The sequence below is a fragment of the Sphaerodactylus townsendi genome, linkage group LG10 (assembly GCF_021028975.2).
Source record: "Sphaerodactylus townsendi isolate TG3544 linkage group LG10, MPM_Stown_v2.3, whole genome shotgun sequence".
NCBI classification, from domain to species: domain Eukaryota; kingdom Metazoa; phylum Chordata; class Lepidosauria; order Squamata; family Sphaerodactylidae; genus Sphaerodactylus; species Sphaerodactylus townsendi.
The window spans coordinates 2,276,945-2,301,778 of NC_059434.1; the positions used below are offsets into that span (position 1 = coordinate 2,276,945).

Genomic DNA, 24,834 nt, shown 5'->3' on the forward strand with positions numbered 1-24,834 from the left:
ATTGACGACAAAAAAGAACTGAAGGAAAATGATGTTCCCCTTTCATAGCATAGTGACCTTTTGGGCTGGAAAATGTCGCCTCATATGACAAAGGCAGAGAGGAGAGCCTTTTCAGCCTTCAGCAACAAAGAAGTTCTTTGTACCACAGTTTGGTACTACACAGATGACAGAGGACGAACAGCTCATTTACTGCCCCCTTACCTTTAAAAAGCAAAGAAATTTCTGTTTCAGGAGGCTTTAAAAATTATACCCTGGTAAGTAATGCGTATCATTTATATCCAATTTTTTTAAAAAATTGTATCCAAAATGTCCAAGAGGACAAGAAGTGACTCAGGGGTAATTTCAAGGAGGGCAGCCACGCAGCAGTGCAGGAAAGGGAAATCAACTGGGGACTGCAGGACAGGCCAAACAAAGATGCACTTCCTGAGCCTCCTTAAGATGCTGCCTATAAGGATAAACTGGACAGCCATCTTGTGCACATTTTCCCACAAGTCCCACTGACTTCTGGGTAAACATGTAGCAGATCCCACTGCAGGAATGCCAGAAATGCGTTGGAATGAAACCTTTAATGAATGCTTTTCGGAATGTCAACTTAATGACAGAGACCAACATCCATGCCTCAGCAGCTTGAACTCAGCTCCGCCTGCCTTCCACTTATTTTCTCTCTAGCGACAAGGCGATGATTAAGCCAATGATTCTGATCCTTTAATCCATTTCTGCAGCAATATCAAATGTTCTCCAAGCGAACAAGGAAACAACCAGCGACTAATGCTCCAGTCTTTATTTATAGAGGTATATTTATAGATCAAGATTTTTCAGAGGGTTTTTTTTTGCTCCAAACAGGGAGGGGACATTCCAGTTTGATTCCTATTTAACATGTGATACTATTTTTAAAGGCCTGGGAGGGGAGAATCAGGGATTTGGGATACTCAGGGCAAGCAGCAGTATGAACAGCTCTCCTCAATTGCCAGAAGTCTCTGCAAATGGAAGAAGAGGCTGTCTAAAATCCAGAACGCTCTTCAATGTTTCAGATGCCCACTATGATTTGCACGTGGCCTCAATCACCAAGAACTTAGTTAGGCTCACTAAACTGTTAGACATGAGGCAATTTCAGAAATGCTTACCTTTCCCCTTGGTTGGCAGTTTCTCATCAAGAATAACCAGCTGTCCATCCAGATTAGAGATGGGAACACCAAGGTCCAACGGCTCTTGCTCACCATTCTGTGGTCAAATCACAATTTTGTTTCAACAGGAAAAAGTACTTTTTTCACAATGTGATCTACATCCTAGCATTAAAAATCCACTGTCTCACAAACTGTTACTGTACTATGAATCAATTCACAGTGGAAGAAGAAGAACAGTTAACTATTTTTGAAGGTTTACAGCAGGGGTGTAACGTAGGCGAAATAGCCCAGCCCCTTAGGCAAGGCACTCCTGAGTTGGATGCCCCCCCCATGGGCGGCCACTCCACCACGACCAATTTTTTTTTTGCATCAGGACATTGGTGACTGCAGGGGGTGCATTTTTAGACATATCAGCACCAAAATTTCAGCGTATCATCAGGAGACTGTCCTTATGCTACCCCCCAGGTTTGGTGAGGTTTGGTTCAAGGAGTCCAAAGTTATGGACTCCCCAAAGGGTGCCCCCCCATCCCCCATTGTTTCCAATGGGAGCTAATAGGAGATGGGGGCTACAGTTTTGGGGGTCCATAATTTTGGCCCCCCTGAACCAAACTGCACCAAACCTGGGTGGCATCATCAGGGCAGTCTCCTGATGAGACCCTGAAAGTTTTGAGACTGTGCCTTCAGAAATTTGCCCCCCCTCCCACCCCAGCCTGCAACCCCCATTGACAACAATATAGAAAACTCAATGCAGAACAAAGATTCTTGAGCAAATTTCTGGGATGTTCCTGCAGGGGGCGCATTTTTTGATGTATAGGCACCAAATTTCAGGGTATCATCTGGAAACTGTCCTGACGGGACCCCCCAAGTTTGGTACAGTTTGGTTTAGGGGGTCCAAAGTTATGGACCCTCAAAGGGGGTGCCCCATCCCCCATTCTTTGCTAAGGAGATGCATTGGCTGAGTTTGGATGTCACATTGGAAAGAATTATATTCAACTGAGAAAAAATCCTTTTAAATATTACACTAGACACTGACAATCTAAGCCAAGGTTACTTTCATTTTCTGTATAAGACAACTGTTAGGTCTTGGGCCCTTAAGCCAACAAATGGACTCTGAAGTATTGATCAGTAGCATTTATTGAGCAGGCATAAAAGTACCATGCTAGAAAAGCCAGTTCTGCCAAGGCTGGCATTCACAATCCCCTTTAACCCCAAAGCAAGAATTTGTGAAAAACAATCTTTGGAGCTAAAGCGCCCCAAGGTCGCAAGCAGATCGTGAAAGAGAGCCACCTGGATTCCCACCCGACAAGATGACGAAAGCAACGTTGTTCCCATGAGACAGGAGAACCAGGGGAAGCCTAGTTGTCTACGCGTGGGAAGCCATAAAGCAAATATCAAAGGAAGAACGCATAGATGGCAGTGGTTACATATAGCAGGCTGGTTACATACTTCTCAATAGTAGCAGCAATGTGTTACTGTAAGCTGGCACGTGATTGCAGGAATGCCTCTCAATCAACTAGATAGGATCCCCCTGATAACAACGTATCTAGATTTACCAAGAAGGGATCCCCGGGGATGTCCATCTTGGAAGATGATTCCATCTAGTGGCAGTGAATGGTCAGGATGGCAAAGCAACCAGCCATGATTATTAAGCAGATCTCAACATTACACAGATGATGCCTGACTTTTAGTTAGCTCTCAAGCTACTGTGAACCAGGAGCAATACTGAACTCCACAGATAACAACAGACTGTTTGAGATTCTACCGAGATCCATCCTATTCTCCCTCCTCTGAATGTGTGCATGAGGCTGCAGGGTAAAATAACTTGGTGATGCAAGGACACGTTCCTAGTTTTGACTTAGAGGTTGATCGATCTCAAAGGCCATGTGTCGGGTCAGCCTGGTTGTTGGGGGAAGGGAACTCTGGTCTGTGTGAATCTGTTATGTGAAAGTATTATTCTGCTGCTTCTTGGCTCCTTATCTCCTCTGCTAGCTACTGAGGGTCTGTAGTTGCAGCTGTGGAATGGAACGGTGGGCAGGGGAAGGGTTTTGCTGGTCACTTTTTATTATCAGAGTCTCTGCTGGACCGGCAATACCCCACTGAGAGCCTCCTAACAAAGCCATATTCAGATGGTAAAGGCATAAAGAAAGTCATTCTTGGCCGCTATCTAATACAACGGAACTTTCATCCTTAGGAGACTTACCAAAATGCCAAGCTTGAGAATTGTTCAAAAGTACTGTAAGTCTTTTTAATTTGCTCTGGCTTTTGGCAGTCATGGCCAGGCTGGCTGGCATGGATTCTGTATCTTCAAGTATATACACATGAACAAATATGTCTACATGCATGCAAATGTACTACATGTGCACACACATACACGCTTTTTTTGATCTGCATTTCCCCCCTACCTTTCACACATCAATACATACGTGTATGCACAGCCTTGAAAGAAAGATCAGCAAAATAAGAGAGCTTAAAACAAAGTAGATCAGAATTCTGGTATGTTAATTGGGGCCAAATATATCAAACAAAAAAACTGAACAAACAGGTATATATAGGACTTCCAGTTAACTGTACCTCAACCACATGGTGATTTCTGCACAAAGATAGTACAAACATCTGAAAATTCTTCTGCAAATAACCAAAACTACAAAATTTAATTTACTTTAACAAGTTACTTACTAGCCTTGCCACAAGATGATTAAGATTTAAACCATATTTGGCAACTACTGGCCGGAGGACTTCTGTTACCGGTTTGGTGGGTTTAGCCTTTAAGCCAACAGATCTGTTGATAGGAACAAGATCCAGTCTAGAATACATAAAAACACACCTGCAATAAGTGATTGCTATTAAAACAATTCATAATATGCTACAATCCTCTTGAGAATCCAAATGAATAAGAAATGTGACAGCTGGATTTTATTCTATGTATCACTAGTAAATAAACCCAAAAAACTTCTCAGGTCTATATACATTACATGTTTTGGAGGGACTACAGCAATTATGGTCTTATCCTTTGAAACAGGTGTGAATACGCCTAAACTATATGTGTTCACAGTAGCTTCCAGGAAGGAGAGGAAACCCAAAATGAGGAAACCCAGAACCCTAAAACAGGGGTCTGCAACTTTTCTGAACTTGCAGGCACATTTGGAATTTTGAGAGGGGGTGGTCAGCAGTGGCTGCTGCAGAAGGGGTGGGGCCAAACTTCAAACAGTTGCTGCAGAAGGTGGAGACAAAAATGCAAAGCTGCACTCCTTACTTCGCACCAGAATCACAACATGGTTGTAAAAGGAAATGAAGACAACATGAGGGAGGGAAATGAAAAGGAGGAATAAAAGGAAAGCCTGAAGGGGAAGTGGGCATATCCGCTAACTAAGCGAAGCACAGCGGCTTACCATTCCTCCTGTTCCTGTAGTCACTGTGGCTACTATTGCAGTGGAAAACCTTTTCAATTGAATGACGCAGCCAATAACCAGCTCCAGCTTACTATGGTTTATGGCTTCCTTCGGCCCTGCCTACTTTCTGAAAAGTTTGGTGATTCCTGTAGAAGAACTGAAGGGCTGCCTGGTGCCCCCAGGTACACCCTGAGAACCCTGGCCCGAGTATGTAGTTCTTGAAGTATTATCCTCTTTGAAAACAGTGGATTAGATCCAAGGATCATTTTATGCCAGCAGGGTGGACAACGTTTGCAAATTTTCCCATATTACTTTGCATTTTGCACTATTCCTGAGTGGGAAAGTTCTGATCCGCTGGCAAAAGAGTCAATTACACTGGTAGAACAGAACCTTTGGAGCAAACCCTTCGGAGTGTGTTCCTCTTATTTTCCATCTGATGGCCAATAGGGTTCCACTCCCAAACATAATGCAGAGCAACCATTTCAATGACAAAAATATTAGCTTTACAAAATCTCAAAATTATCTGAAGCACAGAATGTTTGTTTCCTGGCATTTTGCACCACCCACCCGAGGGTTCAAGCAGGAATACCTAAAGTGTATCAATATTTTTAAAGCTAGCCCCCCATCACAATAAAACAGTACACAATTAACTGCCAGTAGAAGCCTAAAAACCAACCTCTCCCTTTATTCCTGGCCACTGAAAGCCACTGCCCAGAGGTTTCCATGGAGACTGCCTCTCTCAACCTTTGATGAACTGCCCTAGGGCAAAGATGATCCACATACAAGAAGCAATCCTCTCCTTTGCCACTTAGAACACTGAGTGGTGATCCAAGTGGCACACTTTTGCATACCAGCAAAAATAGGGGTGTCTATATTTTATCAGTGATGCAAATATTCATCCCCTTTTGGGTCACACTATCATTGTTTCAGCTGTGTGAGGATTCAGCTTCCAAAGATTTCCCTGCCTGAAATTTGTAACCAGGGTCAGATACTAGTTGAATGTTTCAACCCAAGTAAAAAGTTACCATTTGCACACTGAGATTATATTATGCACTGGATTATATTATACCTGGATGGGCCAATCTAGCTCCATTTTGTCAGGTCTTGGGCACTAAGCTAAGCTAAACCCTAGTTAGTGCTTGGATGGAGGTAAACCATCATGGAAGTTCAGGGTTGCTATGCCAAGGCAGGCAATGTTCATCCATTCTGACTTTCCAGCATATAATCTACTAGGTCTCACAATTATTAGCAAATCAGAGCCATTGTGAATCAAGACAATAGAGAGTTCTCCATTGGCCAAAATGATATGTCCAAAACAGCACAAAAAGTGATCATCAGTTGGAACTCTGAAGCTCAGAACTCAGAACATATAGAAAGAACACGCTGTTTGGAAATGCAGGAAGACAGAGGCAGAACTGTACTTCAAGGGGAGGACAGAGATAAGAACAAGAGTAAGAACAGAGATTGATGGGAAACTCCCAGGAGGACAAGAAGAACAAACCGCAAGAAGCAACAAACAAGGCAGCAAAAACAAAGCAATGCAAGAACTCTGCTTGACAGAGGACTGCCTGATGTTCTTAGCACCAAAGTGAATGGAGACCTCTTTGCAGGACTGCATCTGAACTTTCACATTCTCAAAGAATGTGTTTTTGGGGGAGGGGGGGGGGGGCGACTGCCTGTGGCCGGACTCCAGTCCAGATTTTAACTAACACTTCACAATGAACTGACTTAGGTTTGAAAAACCACCAGACATTGACTGGGAGAAGGGAAGTCTTACCGAAACAAAGTACGTTTTTCTAAACGAAGAACTCGAGAATCTAAAATGATGCTGTCCTGGTTCAACACAAGAGGCTGGAACACAGAAGGAGCAAAAGAACATGTTAATGTGGAATTGCAGTTAATAATATATCAGCAGAAAACCCTTCGCTGCGCAGAATTAATTAAGAATTTTAAATAAAGCAAGAACAGACACTGTTTTTACACACTGTGCATGTTAATATACAGCTAGTTATATGATCTGTTACTATTTTGAAAAGACCCAGAAGGGCCCCATTTGACAAGATGCTGAGCTACTCCAATTCTGTCTCAGCTGCATGATCTATAGACATTCAAGCTGAGTTCTTTAAAACAGGGAATGACATAAGCAACCTCTAAACAAAAGAAATGACAACCATTACAGAGAAGAGTGTGAAAAATACATAAGATTACTTGCTAATTGCACCTGCAGGAACAGGAAGGAAAAAATCATGAAGGGAATAATAAAACAATTTGGGATTTAATAAGGATAACAAAAGGACAAGTACCTTATCTCCACCAATTAAGAACAGATCTACTCCTGCTATGTTAATGCCCTGTTTCTCACAGTACCCCGATAATATCTCTTTGATTGAGAATCCCGCTTTAACTGGCATAGTATAGGAGGAACCATCTGGAAGATTGATATGGCAACACTTGGAGGACTTCTCCTTCTCAGTTGTTGGTATTGATGCCCTGCAAGTGTCAAACTTTCAAAAAAGAAGGTTAATATTTATGTAAATATGAACAGCAACAAAAAAGAGGCACACGACAATACAAGGTGGCGTTTTATTCTTTTCTGTAAAGAAATAATGCTGAATTTTCCTTAAAGAGTTTATTAAGAATGGGGAAGCAGATTAAATATGATATTTCTACAGAAACTATCTAAGGAAGGATAAATACAGATGGATAAATAGCATTTTGCAACCCAGGATTACAGTGTACCCTCATTTTCCTGTTAAAAATCAGATCTCATAGGAGACAGAAAAAAGTCTGGAGTTCCTTGGGCTTTGCTATGAATTTAATCACAGAAAATGAAAAAGAAATAAGAGGAGAAGATCAAGGTAAATTTGTGTTGTGTTCATTTCCAGAGTTGTTTATATGTAGGGGAAGGAAGGAAGAGTTTCCTACAGAGATGAAGAGATCTAGTCAGTCATTTTAACTGCCTGGTTGGTACACCAGAAAAGATCAGTGAGGAAGCAGGTTTGCTTTGTTTGGTAATTACAGTCAAGGACATCCATTATACTCGTGAGATTTGCCCCAGGACTCCTAGCTGACCACTCTAAAAAAAAACTATAGTTTGAAACAAGAGTTAGTAGTGCAAATCTAAGCAGAGTTATACCACTTAGAAGGGTGCAGTGCTTAAAATTACAGTATAAGACAACATATCTTCTGCACCATGTCAGCAACATCCAGATATGGTGCAGTTGGACATTTTATGCTCATTTATAAGCAGGCCCCATTCTGCTATACTTTCCCTTGCTCTTTGTGTAACATTGTTTTGAATCTGTGATAGACGTCCAGGTCTTCACTAGACACACGCTGCTGTGTGGAGGGAGAAACCTCGATCAAACCTGGATGAAAAGGTTCTGTTTCTTTTGAAACCTGGTTGTATCTGTGGCTGTTTCCGCACGAATGATAACAGTGCCCCAGGGAAGCTAAAAACTGCGTCCCGGGGGAGGAGTTTGCACAGCCAGCACTGCTGCATTGCAGCAGTACCGTCCTCGCATCCCCCAAGCAGTGCAAAGGCGCTGCTTTCAAACCCCGCTCAAGGAGCGAGGTTTTTGCAAAGCAGCGTCTTCCCGCCGGCGCGGTGCAAACCGCACCAGCGGGAAGACGCTGTTTTCCCCATCCCCTCCACTCACCCCTTCTGACAGCGTCGCTCTGGAGGGCTGGAGGGACACGCCCACACTGCCCTCAGTCCCCAAGCCTCCACCGGCATAATTTATGCTGGTGGAGGTTTGTTTCCGCACGTGTGTGGAAAGGGCCTGTATTTAATTTTCTGTGGGGATTCGCCCTCTGACTTCTTTCTAAATTGGTATAATTGTTACAATCATTTCTTCAAATACACATTCCATGTCTCCACTTTTGGCATGTACCAAACTCTTATTAAATTTCTCTGTATTTAGGTTGCACCCTCAATGGCTGAGGAGGAGAAGCAAAGAATGAGCATCTCTAAGGAGAGAACTCAGCAAGAAGGATCAGACTACAAAACCCAAGATGCAGGCCAACCCTATGCAGAGATATTGGAGGGGGCGGGAGGAGAGAGTACTGCCCTCTGGAGTAACTCTGCTAAGGATTGCAGATTCAGCCTTCCCACCTTCTCTGGAAGCTGACTTTAGTTCAGTGAACAATTTCAGTGGGAATTATGAAATCTCATTACAACAGATTTTCACCTAATAAGTGATAGCAAGACAATGTAAATCTTTCATAAAAACCAGCAAAAGAAAAAATTACACATCTGCCTTGAGTGCCCCCCAAAATGAGCTGTAAACTTGTAGCACTTCAATGTCTTCTCGATAGCTTCCATGGCTGGAATTAACAGGCTGTTGTAGGTTTTCTAGGCTGTACGACTGGGGTGTGGTCGTTTTTGCCCCTAATGTCTTGCCCGCACCTATAGCTGCCATCTTCAGAGGTAAGATGTGCTTCTCTCCATGGCACAGTATGGAGTGATTGAGTGGTGGAAAATATGTTTTGTCCATCTCACAGGTGAAAAGGGGGAAGGGTAGGGGCAAGGGTTAAATCTCTCTCAAGAATGATGGACCTTATTCACTCCTCCACTGGGAAGCTTTTGAATGTGGAAGCTACAGACACAATACATAGTTTGACCTTGAGATTGAAGTATAGGGAGTACATCTTATGTTACTCTGCAATTCTTATAATCATTCTGATTTAAAAATCCAAGGCCTTACCAATTCAAGACTTGCAGCTGATGACAAAGAGTCTTGAGATTCATGTCTATAGGACAACCCATTGGCATGTACAGAATCTGTGGGAAAATCATGCCATAAAGAGTGACAATTACCTTAATATCATAGGAACGTAACAGACAGAATCCCATTAAGACATTTTAACTCAAACTAAATGCACACTGTTCACTATAAAGGATACTCATCTGCTTTAAGCCCTGAGATATTCAGTACTCTGTCGACTGCAGCCAAGTAAACGTACTTCAAATAGAAAAAACTTTCCAGAATTATGAATCTAATTCTGAACCTTACCATGCTACTGATCCTAAAAATCCTCACAATAATTCTAGGGACAAAAAGGAGGTACTTCTATAGAAGATATTCCTCAATGCGTGTGTGTAGGGGGGAGGGGGGTATTGTGGGGGAGGGTTTTTTTAACCCTCCAAAAACAAATGTCTGTGCAGACTTTCAAAAAATGCTGTCCCAGGTATCATAAAATCAGTTGGAATTATAGGGTTGCCCAGTAACCTCAACACAATGGCACATTTCTCTAAAAATGGAAGATGCAGCTGGAGTGGGGATAACAAACCATCCATTGGGGGCTAGAGAGGGAGGAAGGAAGCAGCAGTGGGGAGTGCTGGGAAGTGAATGAGGAGGCAGTGATGGGAGGGGGTTTCGGGGGGGGTTAGAATTCCCTCTGCTCCATGAATCCCCCTGGATTCCTCGGTGGCTTTTTTTGAACGAGATTCTCACTGACCTCTCAAAGCATGTAAGAATCTTCTGAATGATGTTTTAAAAATCAGCAAATCACTCCCCCACCCCCATTACTATGATGGCTGGAACAGAGATATTAAACATCCTGTTTGGGTTTTACAACTTTGGATAATCACCATTCTCTTTTTTCTTCTGTGATCGCCCCATACTCTTGCTTCTAGACCATGAGAAAAAGGTCCCTTTTCTCCTTCTCTCAGAGTCGTCTTCTCCAGATTCTTCATTTAAGGATCGCCCTGACTTGAATTTTCCACTTAACTACCATGAAAATATAATTTAAAAAAGAAAAAAATTGGATGGAAACCTCATGTTCATTTCCACAGAACTGCAGCTCCTAAACTTTCTGGTCTGGCCAAACAATCCCATTAATTAACCTGCATTTTGATCAGTCACTCCTGTGGTATCCGTTTTCAAGAAAAGTAATGGAAAATGAGAAAGAGCACAAATATAGGCAACAATCTTTCTGCAGCCAAGTAGGGATGACTGACTGCCAATATAAGGTAACAACTTCAATCATTCTCCCCCTAATGGTTTATATTTTTCACCACTGTGTAACTCAATCTTTGCAATTAAATACTGTATCAGCATCAAAAAATATAAACAAAGTGCACATATTCAGGCAATCAATTAACAGAGATATGTTCCATTTTATCTACATAGGTTGTAAATAGCGATAAACCTTTTTGGGTGTTGAAATACTGGACCGTTCAGAACCAAAACTGTGCTTAGAAGTAGGACTGCTGGGAACATATTGTGGATCAGGGAGAGGATGGCCTTCTACTTCTGCCAAAATACATTCCTGGTAAAGTGGCGATTTCAGAAAACGTGTATAGCTGTCAAACTTCATCAAGTTGAAAATCTGAGAAGCAAACACAAGTTTTAAAGCTTCAGTTTCCAAGCATCAGTTTCCAATCCCCCTGAGGTTTAGATTTGAGGCAGTTATTTGCTTAGCAAGAAAAGCAGAGTTATACTGCAAAATAGTATTGAACAACTGTAAACAAAATTGTAATATGATCAAAATAGATTTATCTGGAATGCTGAAGCCAAACTTGAAGGCTGAAGTTACAATACATAAGACTGTGTTATGTGATCCATTAAATGAATGTGGATCTTTCCTGCTTCCCCTGAACCACCAGGAGATTCAGAAAGTTAACCCATGGGATCACAGGACCAAAATATTTTGGATTTGCTGTTACAGAAATAACATTTCAAAAATTACCTGAAGCTGTTGATCCTTGAACATATCAGGGTGTGGCGCATTGAGAACATCATCAGCCAGCTGGGCCTGGCTATCAATATTCACCGGAGTTGTAGCTTTGCTACATAAAAATTTGTTAAAGATCTCCCGAGCTCTGAAAGAAAGCTACAAATTAAGCACAAGGTCTGTTAGCATTATTCCCTTGGAAACAAGCAAACACTGCAATACTGCAGAGGAGTCCTTGCCTTGCTAGCAAGCAACTGACTATCCAATGCTGACAGCAATCCTGAAAGGCACCCCTAAAACACACAAGGAGAACTTCCATGCTATGAAAGCCCAACCTTTGGAGATTCCAGTTACTGGGACTTAGGAGTCTGCCCTGAAACTCTATTTATACCTAAGGAATAACTGACTGCACAGAATAGGCAGAAACTATGGATAAATCTTAATGCTAAAAGCCTCCATACCAAGATGGGGAGGGTGAAGCTCTTCCTGTTACATGAGGACATAGATGTAATGGGCTTCTCAAAAACCTGGTTGAATGCAGAAAACCAGTGGAATACTGTTATTTCTGGAAACAAACACTACAGAAAGGTCAGGGTGTAAGGGATAATATTGTTGCTCTTTATGTCAAAGAGAGCACATATCTAATAAAACAGAAAGAAAAGACTCCTCCACTAAATACTAGGCCTAAATAGCAGTTCTAAGGATATGCTGTCCCCTACCTAATCAAAATTCTTAGAGTGATAAAAATAGAATTCAGGCAGACAAAGAAGAACGTGGGCATCACAAAACGAAAGTTGATGATAAGCTCTAACCAAGATGAATCAGCATGGTCTCTGCAAAGGGTATGTCTGCCTCACCTAACCTTTGGGAGTTTTTTTAGAGTTTAACAAGCATGGGGTGACCTAGTAGATACAGATTTAGACACAGTCCGTCACCAAAGATTCAGTTACGCTACAGGAGGCAGTTAATAGAAACAAATGGACAGTTCTCACAATGGAAAGAAGTAAGCAGCAAGGTTCGACAGGCATCTGTACAAGGACCTGTGCTACAGAAGTTTATAAATTATCTGGAGTCAGGAATGAACAATGAACTGGTCAGGCTAGAAGACTAACCCGACTATCTTTAGCAGGGTGAACACCCAAGCAGATTACTAAAATCAGCAAGAGAATTTCTCCAGATTGGGTGAACAGGCAGCTATACAGTAAATTAGATTTAAAATAAATCAGTATCAAATAAATCTGTATCAGGTGACACAATGGGACAAAAGGGGCTAACTTTACATTTACAGTGAACTATATTGATTGGGTCTAGTCAGGAAGACCCATCTGTGAGAATATGGGAGAAGAACAGTTCCCATAGAAAGAGACTCAATGAGCAGCAGTACAGAGAAAGAGGCCGGATCATGTAGGAAAAGTTTCAAGGAACTATTAAGAACAAAATGGCCTATAATATATAATTGTAGTGTGGTCATATTTAAAATTCTGCATCCACTTCTGATCAACTGGAAAAGATGCAAAAGGGGCAACTATGATGATCAAAGGATCAGAGTACCTTTCTGAGAGGAAAAGTCAAATAGACTGGAGATTGGGGGAACTCAAGTAAGGGGAGGCAGGAATTATGCACAGCACAGAGAATGTGAACCTTTCCCATAAGACACAAGAAAATGTACCTCTGCACAAAACAAACAATTTACTTGTGGAAATCACAGTCACAAGATGTCATCACCAGACTTTGATGATTTGATGATTTTAACAGAGTACTAGAAATGTATGGAGTATCTACAGCCACAGATCATGAATTAGTGGATAAAATTAAACACAATTACAACAAATGAAGTTGAATATCTTTAAGTGGGTGCAAAATGTGCTGCTTAATTACACAAGACTTTGGCTTTCCCCGCACAACACGGTGGTATGTTCTTTGGACCCATTTCCAGCATTTTGTCTCACATGCTCTTGTTTCCTACCTACACTTGCACAGATCCATTCAGAATACACTGGGTGGGGGGAAGCAGGGAGGAATTCAAGCTAGAGTATAAATTAATCATTACCATTACAATGTCATGAACATCACCAAATGCTAAAGGCTTTTTTCCCTAAGGAAAAGCTGGAAGTTTAATTTGAAGTTGTGGGAAGACAGGTTTACCCTTCCCTCAAATTCCCCCCTTCCAACTCACTTCCCCACCCACATGGGGTTCCAAATGAATGTTTGTGAAGACAATAATGCATCTGGAATGGGGGGGGGGGGAGCATGCCAGCACAACAAGCTGCAGCAGAACAGTAAGGTTTAAGTACCATTTCTTTAATCCAAATTACAGCTCCCCCCATCTGCTTTTCCTTAGAAGGAGTGACCATCAAGTTTTGTTTGCATGTAATATGTGGTTAGCAACCAGAACAGGCAACTGAGCCACAGCTTATTGACAAAACATCCTGGTCAGGAGCTGCTCAGCACCCAGGGGTGGCTCCTTCTGTATGTGGGGAAGGGGGGAATAAGAGGGATATTGTATTGTCGAAGGCTTTGTTCATCCTCAGCTGAAGAGGAAAATCTCATGTATATCCTCACACTTTTACAGGACAGAAACCCAGAGCTGAGAAGGCAGGGAGGCTTAGCTCAAGCGAAACAGAATCCTGAGCCATGGAAAAAAAACATGAAACTGAAGGCACATTTTAGACAGAAATGTTATAGCTTTATAGAAAACGTAAGCAGTTGGAAGGATGGAGGCATACCTCCTTTTTGTCATGAGCGGGTACATGGTTAAAATATTCACAGGCCTGCCAAAATAAAATATTTTCTTCACTGAACTCCTTGCGTAAAAATTCCTAGACAGAATAAGAAAACAAATATTAGAGAAAGATAAGCTGTTAACAGCCATCCCAGAATAACCAAAAAGCAATTAAAAAGTAACCATAATGCTCCAGAGAGTCTTGCTCTTTCATGGAGTCTTCCATAGTTCAAACTAACAAAACCACAGTCTATAAGTATTACTGAAATATCGAAAAATAAGAAATTTCAATGAAAACCCCCAACTAATTTCCCCATTACTTTTAAAACCAGGGCTCACTGCCCACCCCTGCCACACTGGCCTCCACTACCCTGTGTCCTCTGTCCAGGTGTCAATAAGTACCCCCTCTTCCCCATCAGCTGGAAATAATATTCAAACTACCTCTGAAATAGTGCCACACTCCCCACGCCAGTTCCACAGTGGGTATTTCCATGGGCACCATCCCAAGTACTGACTCGGAAGTAAATCCTGTTTGATTCTATTGATGTCCTCCAAAGAAGCATGTTTAAGAGTGAAGCCCAGAATCTTCCTGACTCAATCTGTCCAAGGCATGCCGGTTCTCCTGTATGTCCATTCACCAACTAACTGCTTCTCTCTCCTGCCTTCTGTGAGACCGCAGTCCCAGAATAAAACAACCTGTAGTTTTTCTTTAAAAAACGTAAGACTTTATTGAGGACTGATGCATGCGAGCGATAGACGAATTCTGGGGAATATAGAAAGAACCAATCCTTAAATCCCTGCTGCCCTTGGCCCGCCCCCCTAGCCAGGCCCAAGAGCCAGGCCCAAGAGTTACAGTAAGATAACAAAGGGAAGAATACCAACATTCAAATACAGAGTTAACATTACAAAAGACAGGGCTTGGCCACACCTTGGAGAGCCGTGGCTGCATTTTAGCTTTCGTTTCCTGAAAGGCTGAAAGGGGGAGGGGGGGATGAGCCAAGGGCCCCTTCCTGACACCTTCCTCCCCATAGCCCCAGATTAATTTGGAAAGGGAAAAGTTCAAGTATGGGGTGCAGACAGATCAGGTGGCATCTTCCTTCTTATCTGCTGCCTTTGTCTCCCCCTCCCCCCTGAATTTAACAACTGGATTTAATTCATTAAATTGCCATCACAATTCCTGAATGGATCCTTAATTTGGGGAGGGGGGATTTCAATTACTACTCTTGCTTTTCCAATCACAACTTCCTTCCTTTTCAGAACCAAAATTGTGCGTTATTAAATTAGAATTACAAAAAAAGGGAGGGAGGAATGAATGAAAGAATAAGCAACCTCTGGCTGAGGGGAAGAAGGAAGTAATTAATGAGGGCATGAAACAGAAGCTGATTTAAGACAATAGTAAGATTTCAGAAGAAGAAGAAGTGTTTGGATTTATACCCCACCTTTCTCTCCTGTAAGGAGCCTCAAGGTGGCATATAAGCTCCTTTCACTTCCTCTCCCCACAAGAGACGCCTTGTGAGGGATGTGGGGCTGAGAGAGTTCTGAGAGAACTGTGACAAGCCCAAGGTCACCCAGCAGGAATGTAGGATTGCGGAAACACATCTGGTTCACCAGATAAACCTCTGCCATTCAGGTGGAGGAGTGCAGAATCAAACCCAGTTCTCCAGATTAGAATCCACCTGCTCTTAACCACTACACCACAGTAGCCATTGGAAGCTCAATGGCACATATGGGCAGCTGGCACTCTAGTTGCATTTTAAGTTTTGAAAATCACCCTAAATGATGTTGGGAAAAATGGATCAATAATAACACTGCCAGGCTGCCAGGCTTTTATGGAAGAACTGAGTGAGCTAATTATGCTTATTCCAGACTAAATAGCTAGTGTAGAAAGACTCTCAGTTCCTTGGTCCAATCCACAGTGAAAATTAAATACAGATACAACCAGGTTTCAAAAGAATCAGCACCTTTTCATCGAGGTTTCAACCTCCCCACTGCAGCATGTTTCTAGTGAAGACATCTGTGTCTATCAAGGATTCAAACAATGTTACATTCCCCACGCACACGCGATTGGGTTGGCGGGTCTATCCTGATTGGCTGTCATACTGTGTTGGGGCGGGAACCTTTTTTAAAAACAAATTTTGGCGCGAAAATACGTGGTCACGTAAGCATGTAGGTAGATACGCACAATATCCCAGCCTATGCAGCTTTCTTCTGATTGGCTATCGTGTTGTGGCTGGAAACAGCAGTTTCAGCGTTGCCTGTTCCCTCGTGCCCACGGTTTAACTGAAACAGGTGAACATCCCCAGCAGGGCAGGGAGGGGACCCGGGCAAGGCGGCTGCGGCCAAACCCAAACGGAGTCTGGCGACCTGATGCTGGCGGATCGGGGCCTGCCTGATTTGGAAGGGCAGGGAGAGGGGATTTGAACTTGGGTCTCCAGGTCCTAGGCCAACACTTTAACTGTTACACCACACTAACTTTTTTAACAAACAAAACAAAAAAGGGAGCCATGGAAGTCAAAGAGAAAATGGAAGAGATCATGTAACTTGGCTTTGGGTTCCTCCTGGGGAGAAAAGTAGAGTATAAATAAAATAAACGGCTCCCTCCTTCCAATATACCAGTGTCCACACTCTAGTACTGAAATACAGAAGAAGGGCTCAGTCCCACAATTTCCCAGCAACAAGGTAATCTTCCTCTTCTAACTGGTTCAAATGAAAATCTGTCTTTTAAAAATTAAATAAACAATTGGGCCAACCCTGAGGATAAGCCATACTGGTTTATTTGATTAGGGAGATTTAGGAACATGACTTTGTTGGTATTTAACCACTCTGTAAATAGATACTGCAGTACATTTTCCATTACTTACAGAGAAATACTTAACACCAGCGGGATCCTGAAGAAGTCGTTCAAATGAAACCGCCCAACTTGCAACCCTCCTCTCGCGAAGCCTTCGGCAACTCTGGACACTTGGGAGACTGGCGTTGCTGCTGAGGCTGTTGTCACTGACACAGTCTTTCAAATCAGTGCTATTTAGCTCTGGTGAGGAAAAGAAAGAATAAATCATCAACCATGATGTGGTGTTCCACTATGTAAATGCTTTGCATTTGTTTTATTTCTGTGATGGCATGTTGCCTTGACCTGGCTGGCCAGGAAAGCCCAATCTCATCAGATCTCCAAAGCTAAGCTAGGTCTAATCAGTACTTGAATGGGAAACCACCCAGGAAGTCCAGAGTTGATACACAAGAGCAGGCAACGTGTCATGTCTTCAATGGTCCTGTATTGCTGCTAATAAATTAAGTCTCCTACTGTCTCCTACTGACCTCCCATAAGGGGCCTGGGATCTGATGGTGTAGTGACATCTAGCTGTTCTCAGGCCATCGCTTGGACTGCTGTCAGGCCTGCTTCGTTCTCAGCTTCCCCCCCTCTGAGTCCCTGTAAAGCGACTGGTAGCACTTTGCAGTTTGAGATAAAGACACTTTCCTGTGTAAACAAAGTATAGCGAAAACGTCTCCATTGAATTGCATCGATGGTTGAGATCATGAGACCCATTAGTCTGGCAAGTTATATCAGAGAGCATGACTTGCTTTGCATGACCTGAAAAGTCATTCCTATGATCTTCTGAACCTTGATTCTGGGAGGAATAAGGACCGGCAGGAGGAATAAATGACAAGTCCCAGATGTTCCGGATGCTGGGTAGGTATGAGTGGGTTCTTTGTCAGGTTGTTGAGGAATCCGTGTTCCTGCAACACTCAAGTTGCAGTCTGCGTATCCTCCAGCAACCTCTCTCTGGAACTCAATCAGATGAGTAAGTCGCCCAGGTAAGGATGGATGTGCACACCCATCTCCTTGAGGTAGGTATTGGTTGCTAGGAGAACCTTGGAGAATATGTGAATATGTGAAGCAGCATCAAGAGGCCAAATGGCAAGGCTCAAAACTGGAAATGGTTGTTGCCAATGAACAGATGTACATATTTCCTGTGGCCAGGGAGGACAGGTATGTGCAGATTGGCCTTGGTCACCTCTAGCAATGTCAATAAGTTGTCGGGCTGCAGAGCTTCAGTAATCAAATGTAGGGATTCCATTCAAAACGTCCTCAGTTTGACAAATTTGTTGATGAACTTTAAGTCCAGTATAGCTCTCCAGTCCCTGTTCTTTCTGGCGACTGAAAAAGATGGAATAGACTCCCTGCTATTCCTCTTCCAGAGATACATCTTCTACTGCTTGGATGTCCCGAAACTGTTGACACTTTCTCCAGCCAGGACACAAAGTAACTCAGATTGTTACGGCCAGGAAAATAGGAAAAATATTGTCCTGAGCCTGCCACCGAACTACACTGGCTAAGGATCAGAACAAAGAGACCAGTGTTGTCCAAAAGCCTCCACAAGGCTTGGAAAGAACGTGTACATACAAATGTGCTGATATTTTACATGGTCTCCTTCTTGCCTTTGTCCCTTTTAAGGTTTAATGTAATCCCCCTAAATGTTGAATTTATGAGCTGCCCAATGTTTAGGATTATACTCTAGTTAAATTAAGGTTTTGTTACTGTTAATTTAGGATATTCTTGCTTATAGGTATATGTGCTTGTACTGTATTGAAGATTCTTTAAGGTTTCCTCTAATGTTTAAGTTTAGAAATTTTATTTTAAATATTTGTATCTATGGGTAAAAGCAATAGCTTGTAACAGCTGATATTAAGAGTCAAGGAAGCTAGCCTTGGAGTTCAGTTTGGGCCAACTTGCCGGTAGATCTCTTTAAGCCGGACACAAAGATCACTTTGGATTTTACCAGAATTGAATCCCAATGATAAAGCACCCCAGATATCCCAGCCATTGAAGAACGTGCCAAGATCACCATTGGACCATTTGAACTTTCTTTTGTTGCGGGACTGAGGCCAGGAGCCTCAGGTCATAATTCAAGGAAGCAGCCCATCTGATAACCAGATTCCTGGGTGCGTTAAACAGGCTCACCCAGTTTTATGAATGGATTCTCTCCGATATCCATTCCAGCACTAGCGTAAAGTCTCGCGGGAAGACTCGACAGCGAGATTTCCTGGTTCCATTCACAAAGTTGTAACTGTATCTTTTCTTTTATGTGTTGATGTTTCTGTATTGTTGTACGGTAAGGGAACTGCTCCCTTTCCTGCCCTCTTACCTGCCCCCTTGCCCCCTTTGATGTTGGTGTATAAAAGTTCTAGCGCTTGGCTATGAAAGCGCGATTTCCCTGGCCAAGCTGTAGCAACTACTTCCGAATAAAACACTTTGCTTTGAAGAACACCGGCTTCCTGTACCTCACTATGTTGCTTGAGCTGAAATCACTTAATGTTACCCGAGCAGCAGCGGTAACAATACAAGTAACCCTCCTCACCCTAATACTCACCTACCAACCTTCCCTCCATACCTTCCAATACTCCCCACCCCAAGTCTTACCTTTAAATCCTCCCCACCCAATGCTCACCTTGCCAACCTCCTTCACCAGAATCCTTAACTTTTCCGACCTCCCCTCACCCAAAACTCACTCTGTTCCTTCTTCCCAATCCACACCCCAAGCCTCATTTTGCCACCTTCCCCCCACCCTAAGTCACTTCTCTCCACCCTCCTTCTATCCTCACCTTCTCTCCTCCCTCAAGCTGCACTTGTGCAACTTCTTCCACCCTCAAGTCGTAGACCCAGAACCAGGTAAGTGGCAAGCGTCACAGCGGGACCAAGTGGGGGGGGGGGGGCTACAGCCCCAGTAAAGCCCATTGCAGGGGGAAATGCTACCTCTTTCACCGTTTGCTAAAGCCCAGTGCATCTCTCCTGCAATGAGCTTTGCTGTAGTATTTAATAAAGTGCTAAAGTGAACAGTGCAAAAATGAAAATCACGCATCTCTTCCTATGACATCTGTACAGCATCAATACAATATATGACGTAACTGGGAAAATACAACAAAGACTGTTCATCCCAAGTAATGGAAATGGCAGGGTCTTAGCCACATCAGGGAAGTGAGAGATGGTTCTACTTTATAGGGCTTGATTAAGTTGGCAAGATTTGTACTATTAATGAGGAAGGTTCTCTGAAATTGTTGTTTACCGCAGAATACCTTTTGTTTACTATTGTATATTTGCTGCATTAATACCAGGAAATTAGACTGGCTGCCAGCTGCCAGGAGACTGGATTTTATATGAACAATCCTTACAAGCCTGCATCATGGGAACTGCTAAGCATGCAAATGAACTTTGCCTCCATACTTGAAAGTCAAGAGTTAGCAAGAAATGGCTCCTGGGACAGGCTAATTTATCTGTCTTTGGCCTCCCTGCACCACTGAGAAGCAGTCTTGGAGGCGGCAGGAGGCGCTGCAGCCTTTTTTATAAGGAGTGATGGACAAAGATTGTTCTCCACCTCTTTGACACATTTCCAGCTTGTTCTGATAAGGCTTGTTTAGAAAAACTTTTATTTGATGAAAACCCTAATATCTCAAGGCATGTGGCAAATTTATGCACCTATGTTATTAAAACTTGAGGCAAGTTTGATTAAATAGTATTTTAAAACAAATTTTATTACCATGCAAGTAATGTTTTTGGATTTAAATAATCTTAAATCGTAAGTGGTTAATTATGTCTACTTTCCATATTTTATAGCAAATTATAAATCATGAATAATGTTATGGTTTCCTTGGAATGTCCTTCATATTATTCTGGAACTTGTGTTGTTTTATTTATGGTCTATAACCATAAATAAATACATCTGAATCTGGGTTTCAGGCACCCCATTTCACTAAGAATGAAGTATAGAAACGGGGAAAATATTTAGAATGTAAACAATTCATTGACTGATTTAAAATCAGTACATGTCAAGCAACAAAGAGTATTTATGACACTCATGAAACAGCATTCACATAGCACTGATAGTGACAGAAATCTCAAAACTTGTTAAGGCTCAGGTATCCCACCAAAAGCATCTGGGACGCTTGATTACATTACAAAGTAAAGTATTCAGGTCCATCCTAGGTTGGAATATCCTGGCAGACTGAATCCCTTTTGGACAAAGGACGATCCAGTTACCAGACCAGGTATTTGTCATGGAAGTTCAGAGCCATTTCCAGTGCTTGATGGAAGTAGGATTATATGGGATAAGGCTCTGATTTGTAAAAGTAGCCTCTGACATCAGAGATAGGGATTTGCATGAGATTTGCATGAGACTGGAGAAATCTGCTTGGCTGTTTCAGAAAAGAGGCTAGCTTACGTCCAACTACATTTAACATAAATATCTGCACATTTGGGATTTTCCCTTGTCTTCAGTTTTCAGTCAGTTGGGTAGGGGTTAATAACTCCTTTGACTTCTTGTAATGACAAGGAATTCTGCACAGGCTCTGAGAAACCAGCTACAGCATAAGTAACGTGCTTAGCTTAGTTAGTGCAAGTGTATTGATTTCATTTGAATATTTCTGTGTTCTTGTTGCTACTGCTGTATTTTGTTTTGCCTTTTTTCCACCCTGTTTTGAATCCAACTACCCTTTGCCCTTTGTTTTCTTTGTTCTTTACAATAAACCTTTTTATAAAGACATTTTTGGCTTCACTTAGTATACTCTATTTTTCTGGGATATTTCTCTTAATGTCTGCCTCATGTGCTAAGCTGCACAAGGTTGGTGATAAGATACTTTACTATAGTTTCAGTATTGTGCTGGAAGAGGGCCTTCTCAGAAGGTCAACATGGAGGTTCCTGAGGAGTGGTGGGGAGTTACCATGATACTTTACAGGGAATCCTTGGTCAAAAAGAGTTTCCCAACAGGGAAAGGCACCATTTCCCCCCTTCCTACTGCAACACTTCCATGGATACATTTGATAGGGGATGAAGTACATTTCCCTAGTGGCCAAATATTATCACAACTCAGGATGAAACTATTCAAAGAAGAACTATGAAAATAACTTGATGCTGGTGATGACAGCATTCTAGAAATCTTAGAGCAGTGAATGGGCAAACTTTGCAGCCATATAATGAAAGTCAGTTAAAAATAGAAGGAAATGTTTGATTCACACTGCTATATATTTAGATTTCCTTCATGGAAGTGTCAGAAAAGACATGTAGGTGCAGATAATGATGTGTGAACCCTCCTGAACTCAACCTTGGTAATTGGGCAAGGTAAACCAAACTTTCTTGCCAAAAACATCAGCAAATTGCCCAGCTTTTTTCAGAGACAAGTTCTGTATTTCATAGGAGATGGTTCAGGGTTTCCAAAACTCTCCCCAACACCCCAGTCCAATCTACGTCATTTAGAAAGTGGCTGTCACTATGACTGTAATGGCTGCAGGTGGGTGTGTGGGAGTCAGACACCCCCCCCAAAAAAAACAAGTTCCTTTGGCAGAAACCACAGCCTTGTGACCTTAGGAAAAAGCAGGTCCAAAGAGCCCACGAGTCAGAGAGGGAGGAGCAACACTGCCACTCTTTCCATCAAGCTCCCTCCACGCACTGTGATCAATCAAGAGCCATGGGACATGTTAACTGAACAAGAGCTAGCTATTTTCTCATTTTCATTTTTATTATCACTATTTTTTCCTTTCCTTTGACTCTGCCCTGGGCAGGAAACAGAAATCAGAACATTCTTGGCAGTGTCTCCTTGAACACAGGAGATGCCACCCAGCCTACAAGTTTCTAAACTGCCTTTGTGCACCTCTGCCAAAAGTGGCATCACTCACTGATTTGTTTATGCAAATACTGACATTCCACCTTCAACCAACACTGGTTAAATCCAGTGCTAAACAGTAAAACGATCCTAAATTGTTAAGTAGCTGAGGCAGGCAGTTGCCTCTCCGGTAGGGCACAAAAAAGCGGGTCTTTCCCCTGCAAGAGCTCTCAAGAGGCATTTCCAGTGCTTTTCTATTCCTCTGCCGCAACCTTTTCACCACACTCAAGGGACAAACCGGACATTACAACAGCATGAATGTATTACGCCCATTTGTTATAAAATTAGGGAGAGGGGCAATTTACAGCACAGCCAGAATAAACTTCTCCCCAACCATTTTCCCCCGACTATGAATTACTTCTGTTGTAAAAGCCTCATGGGCAGGAGGAGAGAATACACAGTTTGAAGGGGAGAGGACCTCTCCTGGCAGTCATCTATGCCAAAAATTGTAAATTTAATTCTACATTTGCATCCTAGTAGAAGCAGCAAATATCCTTTTGATCATTTAATAAGCAATTTACACATAAAAAACAATAAATTGCATAGGGAACATTTGCACAATGAGTTCAAATAAAAATGAAGGACAGGGTATTTGTCACTGCATGCACAGTCAAATTCAATATATTCAGTACAATAAGTTTGTATTTAAAATAATAAATAATACTTGAAATAATAAAAATGCTGTACACAATAGTACAGAAGAAAGCCCAAACCTAGTTGCATTCTTGATTGTGACAGGATTTAAAACATTTAAAACATTCCAGTTCAAATGATCACATTCAACATATATAACCAAATAATTGTGCAGTGGTGCTCCAGTCTAAGTCCATTGATTTTAGAGGGGCTTAAACGGGCATCACTCTGCACAGGACTGCATTGTTAACACCCTTTTAAAACAGCCTCCTCCATGCAAAGTTTGTTCTACAATAAAAGGCAACCTGCATTACCTGGCAACCTGAAGGCATTACCTGGATACAACTGATAAGAGCCACTATGATGCCATTTAACCAAATACTTCAAACCATTCACTGAAAACCACCCTTCTGTATCCATACCAGACGCAGGTATAATCTCCTAGAAAACATGTGGTAGATGATCTTTCAAACATTTGGCACATTATTCTTCTCGAAGGCCTCCTCGTATATTACTGCATTGTCCTCTGAAGCTTCTTCAACAGATTACATATTTTTGAGCTGATCCATCATTTTCTCTTACATCCACAAGACACACCATCAATACACTTAAGAAGAAGAAGCATCACAAAAAATGACATAAATAATTTAATGAAAGGACCTTTCACTGCTGCTGCTAAAGGAACATGAATTATTCACATTATACTGAAGTGAAACTACAGCAGCTGCCCTCTGGCAGGGTGAGAAATGGAAGAGAACTTTGTTTATTCATTCATTCTATTTGTGGGCCACTGTTCCTTCTGCAGTTTCAAGGAGGCTTCTGACATAACATACATACAATAAAATAAAATAATATAATATACAGCATCTGTCAATCTAATCTATTTAAAAAAATATTCCAATGGCGATTAAAACCCTCATAAAGTTAAAACATCAGCATAAATGGAGGATTAAAAGAGAGGAGGGGGGAAGAGGGGGAAGAAGAGGAGTTTGGATTTATATCCCCCCTTTCTCTCCTGTAAGAGACTCAAAGGGGCTTACAAACTCCTTTCCCTTCCCCCCTCACAACGAACACTCTCTGAGGTAGGTAGGGCTGAGAGAGCTCAGAAGAACTGTGAGTAGCCCAAGGTCACCCAACTGGCGTGTGTTGGCATGTACAGGCTAATCTGAATTCCCCAGATAAGCCTCCATAGCTCAAGTGGCAGAGCAGGGAATCAAACCCGGTTTCTCCAGATTAGAGTACACCTGCTCTTAACCACTACGCCACTGCTGCTCCATTGGATGATAAACTGTTGCCACCTCAACCATAGGCCTAGTGGAACAGCTCTGTCTCACAGACCTTAATCTATTACATTAAGTCCCTCAGGGCCCAAGTCTCCTTCGACAGAACATTCCAACAGGCCAGGCCAAGCCAGGGTAAAAACACCCGAGCCCTGGCTGAGGCCAGCCAGATAGCTTTGGGGCCAGGGTTGTTATCAGCTGAGCATAATATCAGGTTGTTACAGCTGAGCATAATACTCTTTGGGGGACATACAGGGAGAGGCGGTCCTGTAGATACGATGCCCCCCTCATCGTATCTACTTCAGCGCAAATAGGACACCCTTTGACATAAGCCTCAATGTTCTTTCGAATGGTGC

General features: G+C 42.3%; 1 protein-coding gene across 4 annotated transcripts in view; it reads right to left on the reverse strand.

Annotated features, from left to right (window-relative positions):
* RGS12 (regulator of G protein signaling 12) overlaps nucleotides 1-24,834 on the reverse strand; it is a 108,478-nt gene that overhangs the window by 24,069 nt on the left and 59,575 nt on the right. For all 4 annotated transcript variants that reach the window (XM_048509049.1, XM_048509051.1, XM_048509052.1 and 1 more), the window contains 10 exons: nucleotides 16,775-16,944; nucleotides 13,918-14,010; nucleotides 11,207-11,350; nucleotides 10,667-10,846; nucleotides 10,107-10,245; nucleotides 9,220-9,296; nucleotides 6,817-7,017; nucleotides 6,291-6,364; nucleotides 3,801-3,927; nucleotides 1,125-1,221 (listed from right to left, as the gene is read on the reverse strand). In XM_048509049.1, coding sequence (XP_048365006.1) covers nucleotides 1,125-1,221; nucleotides 3,801-3,927; nucleotides 6,291-6,364; nucleotides 6,817-7,017; nucleotides 9,220-9,296; nucleotides 10,107-10,245; nucleotides 10,667-10,846; nucleotides 11,207-11,350; nucleotides 13,918-14,010; nucleotides 16,775-16,944 — 1,302 coding nt within the window. The remainder of the gene's footprint in view (nucleotides 1-1,124; nucleotides 1,222-3,800; nucleotides 3,928-6,290; nucleotides 6,365-6,816; nucleotides 7,018-9,219; nucleotides 9,297-10,106; nucleotides 10,246-10,666; nucleotides 10,847-11,206; nucleotides 11,351-13,917; nucleotides 14,011-16,774; nucleotides 16,945-24,834) is intronic.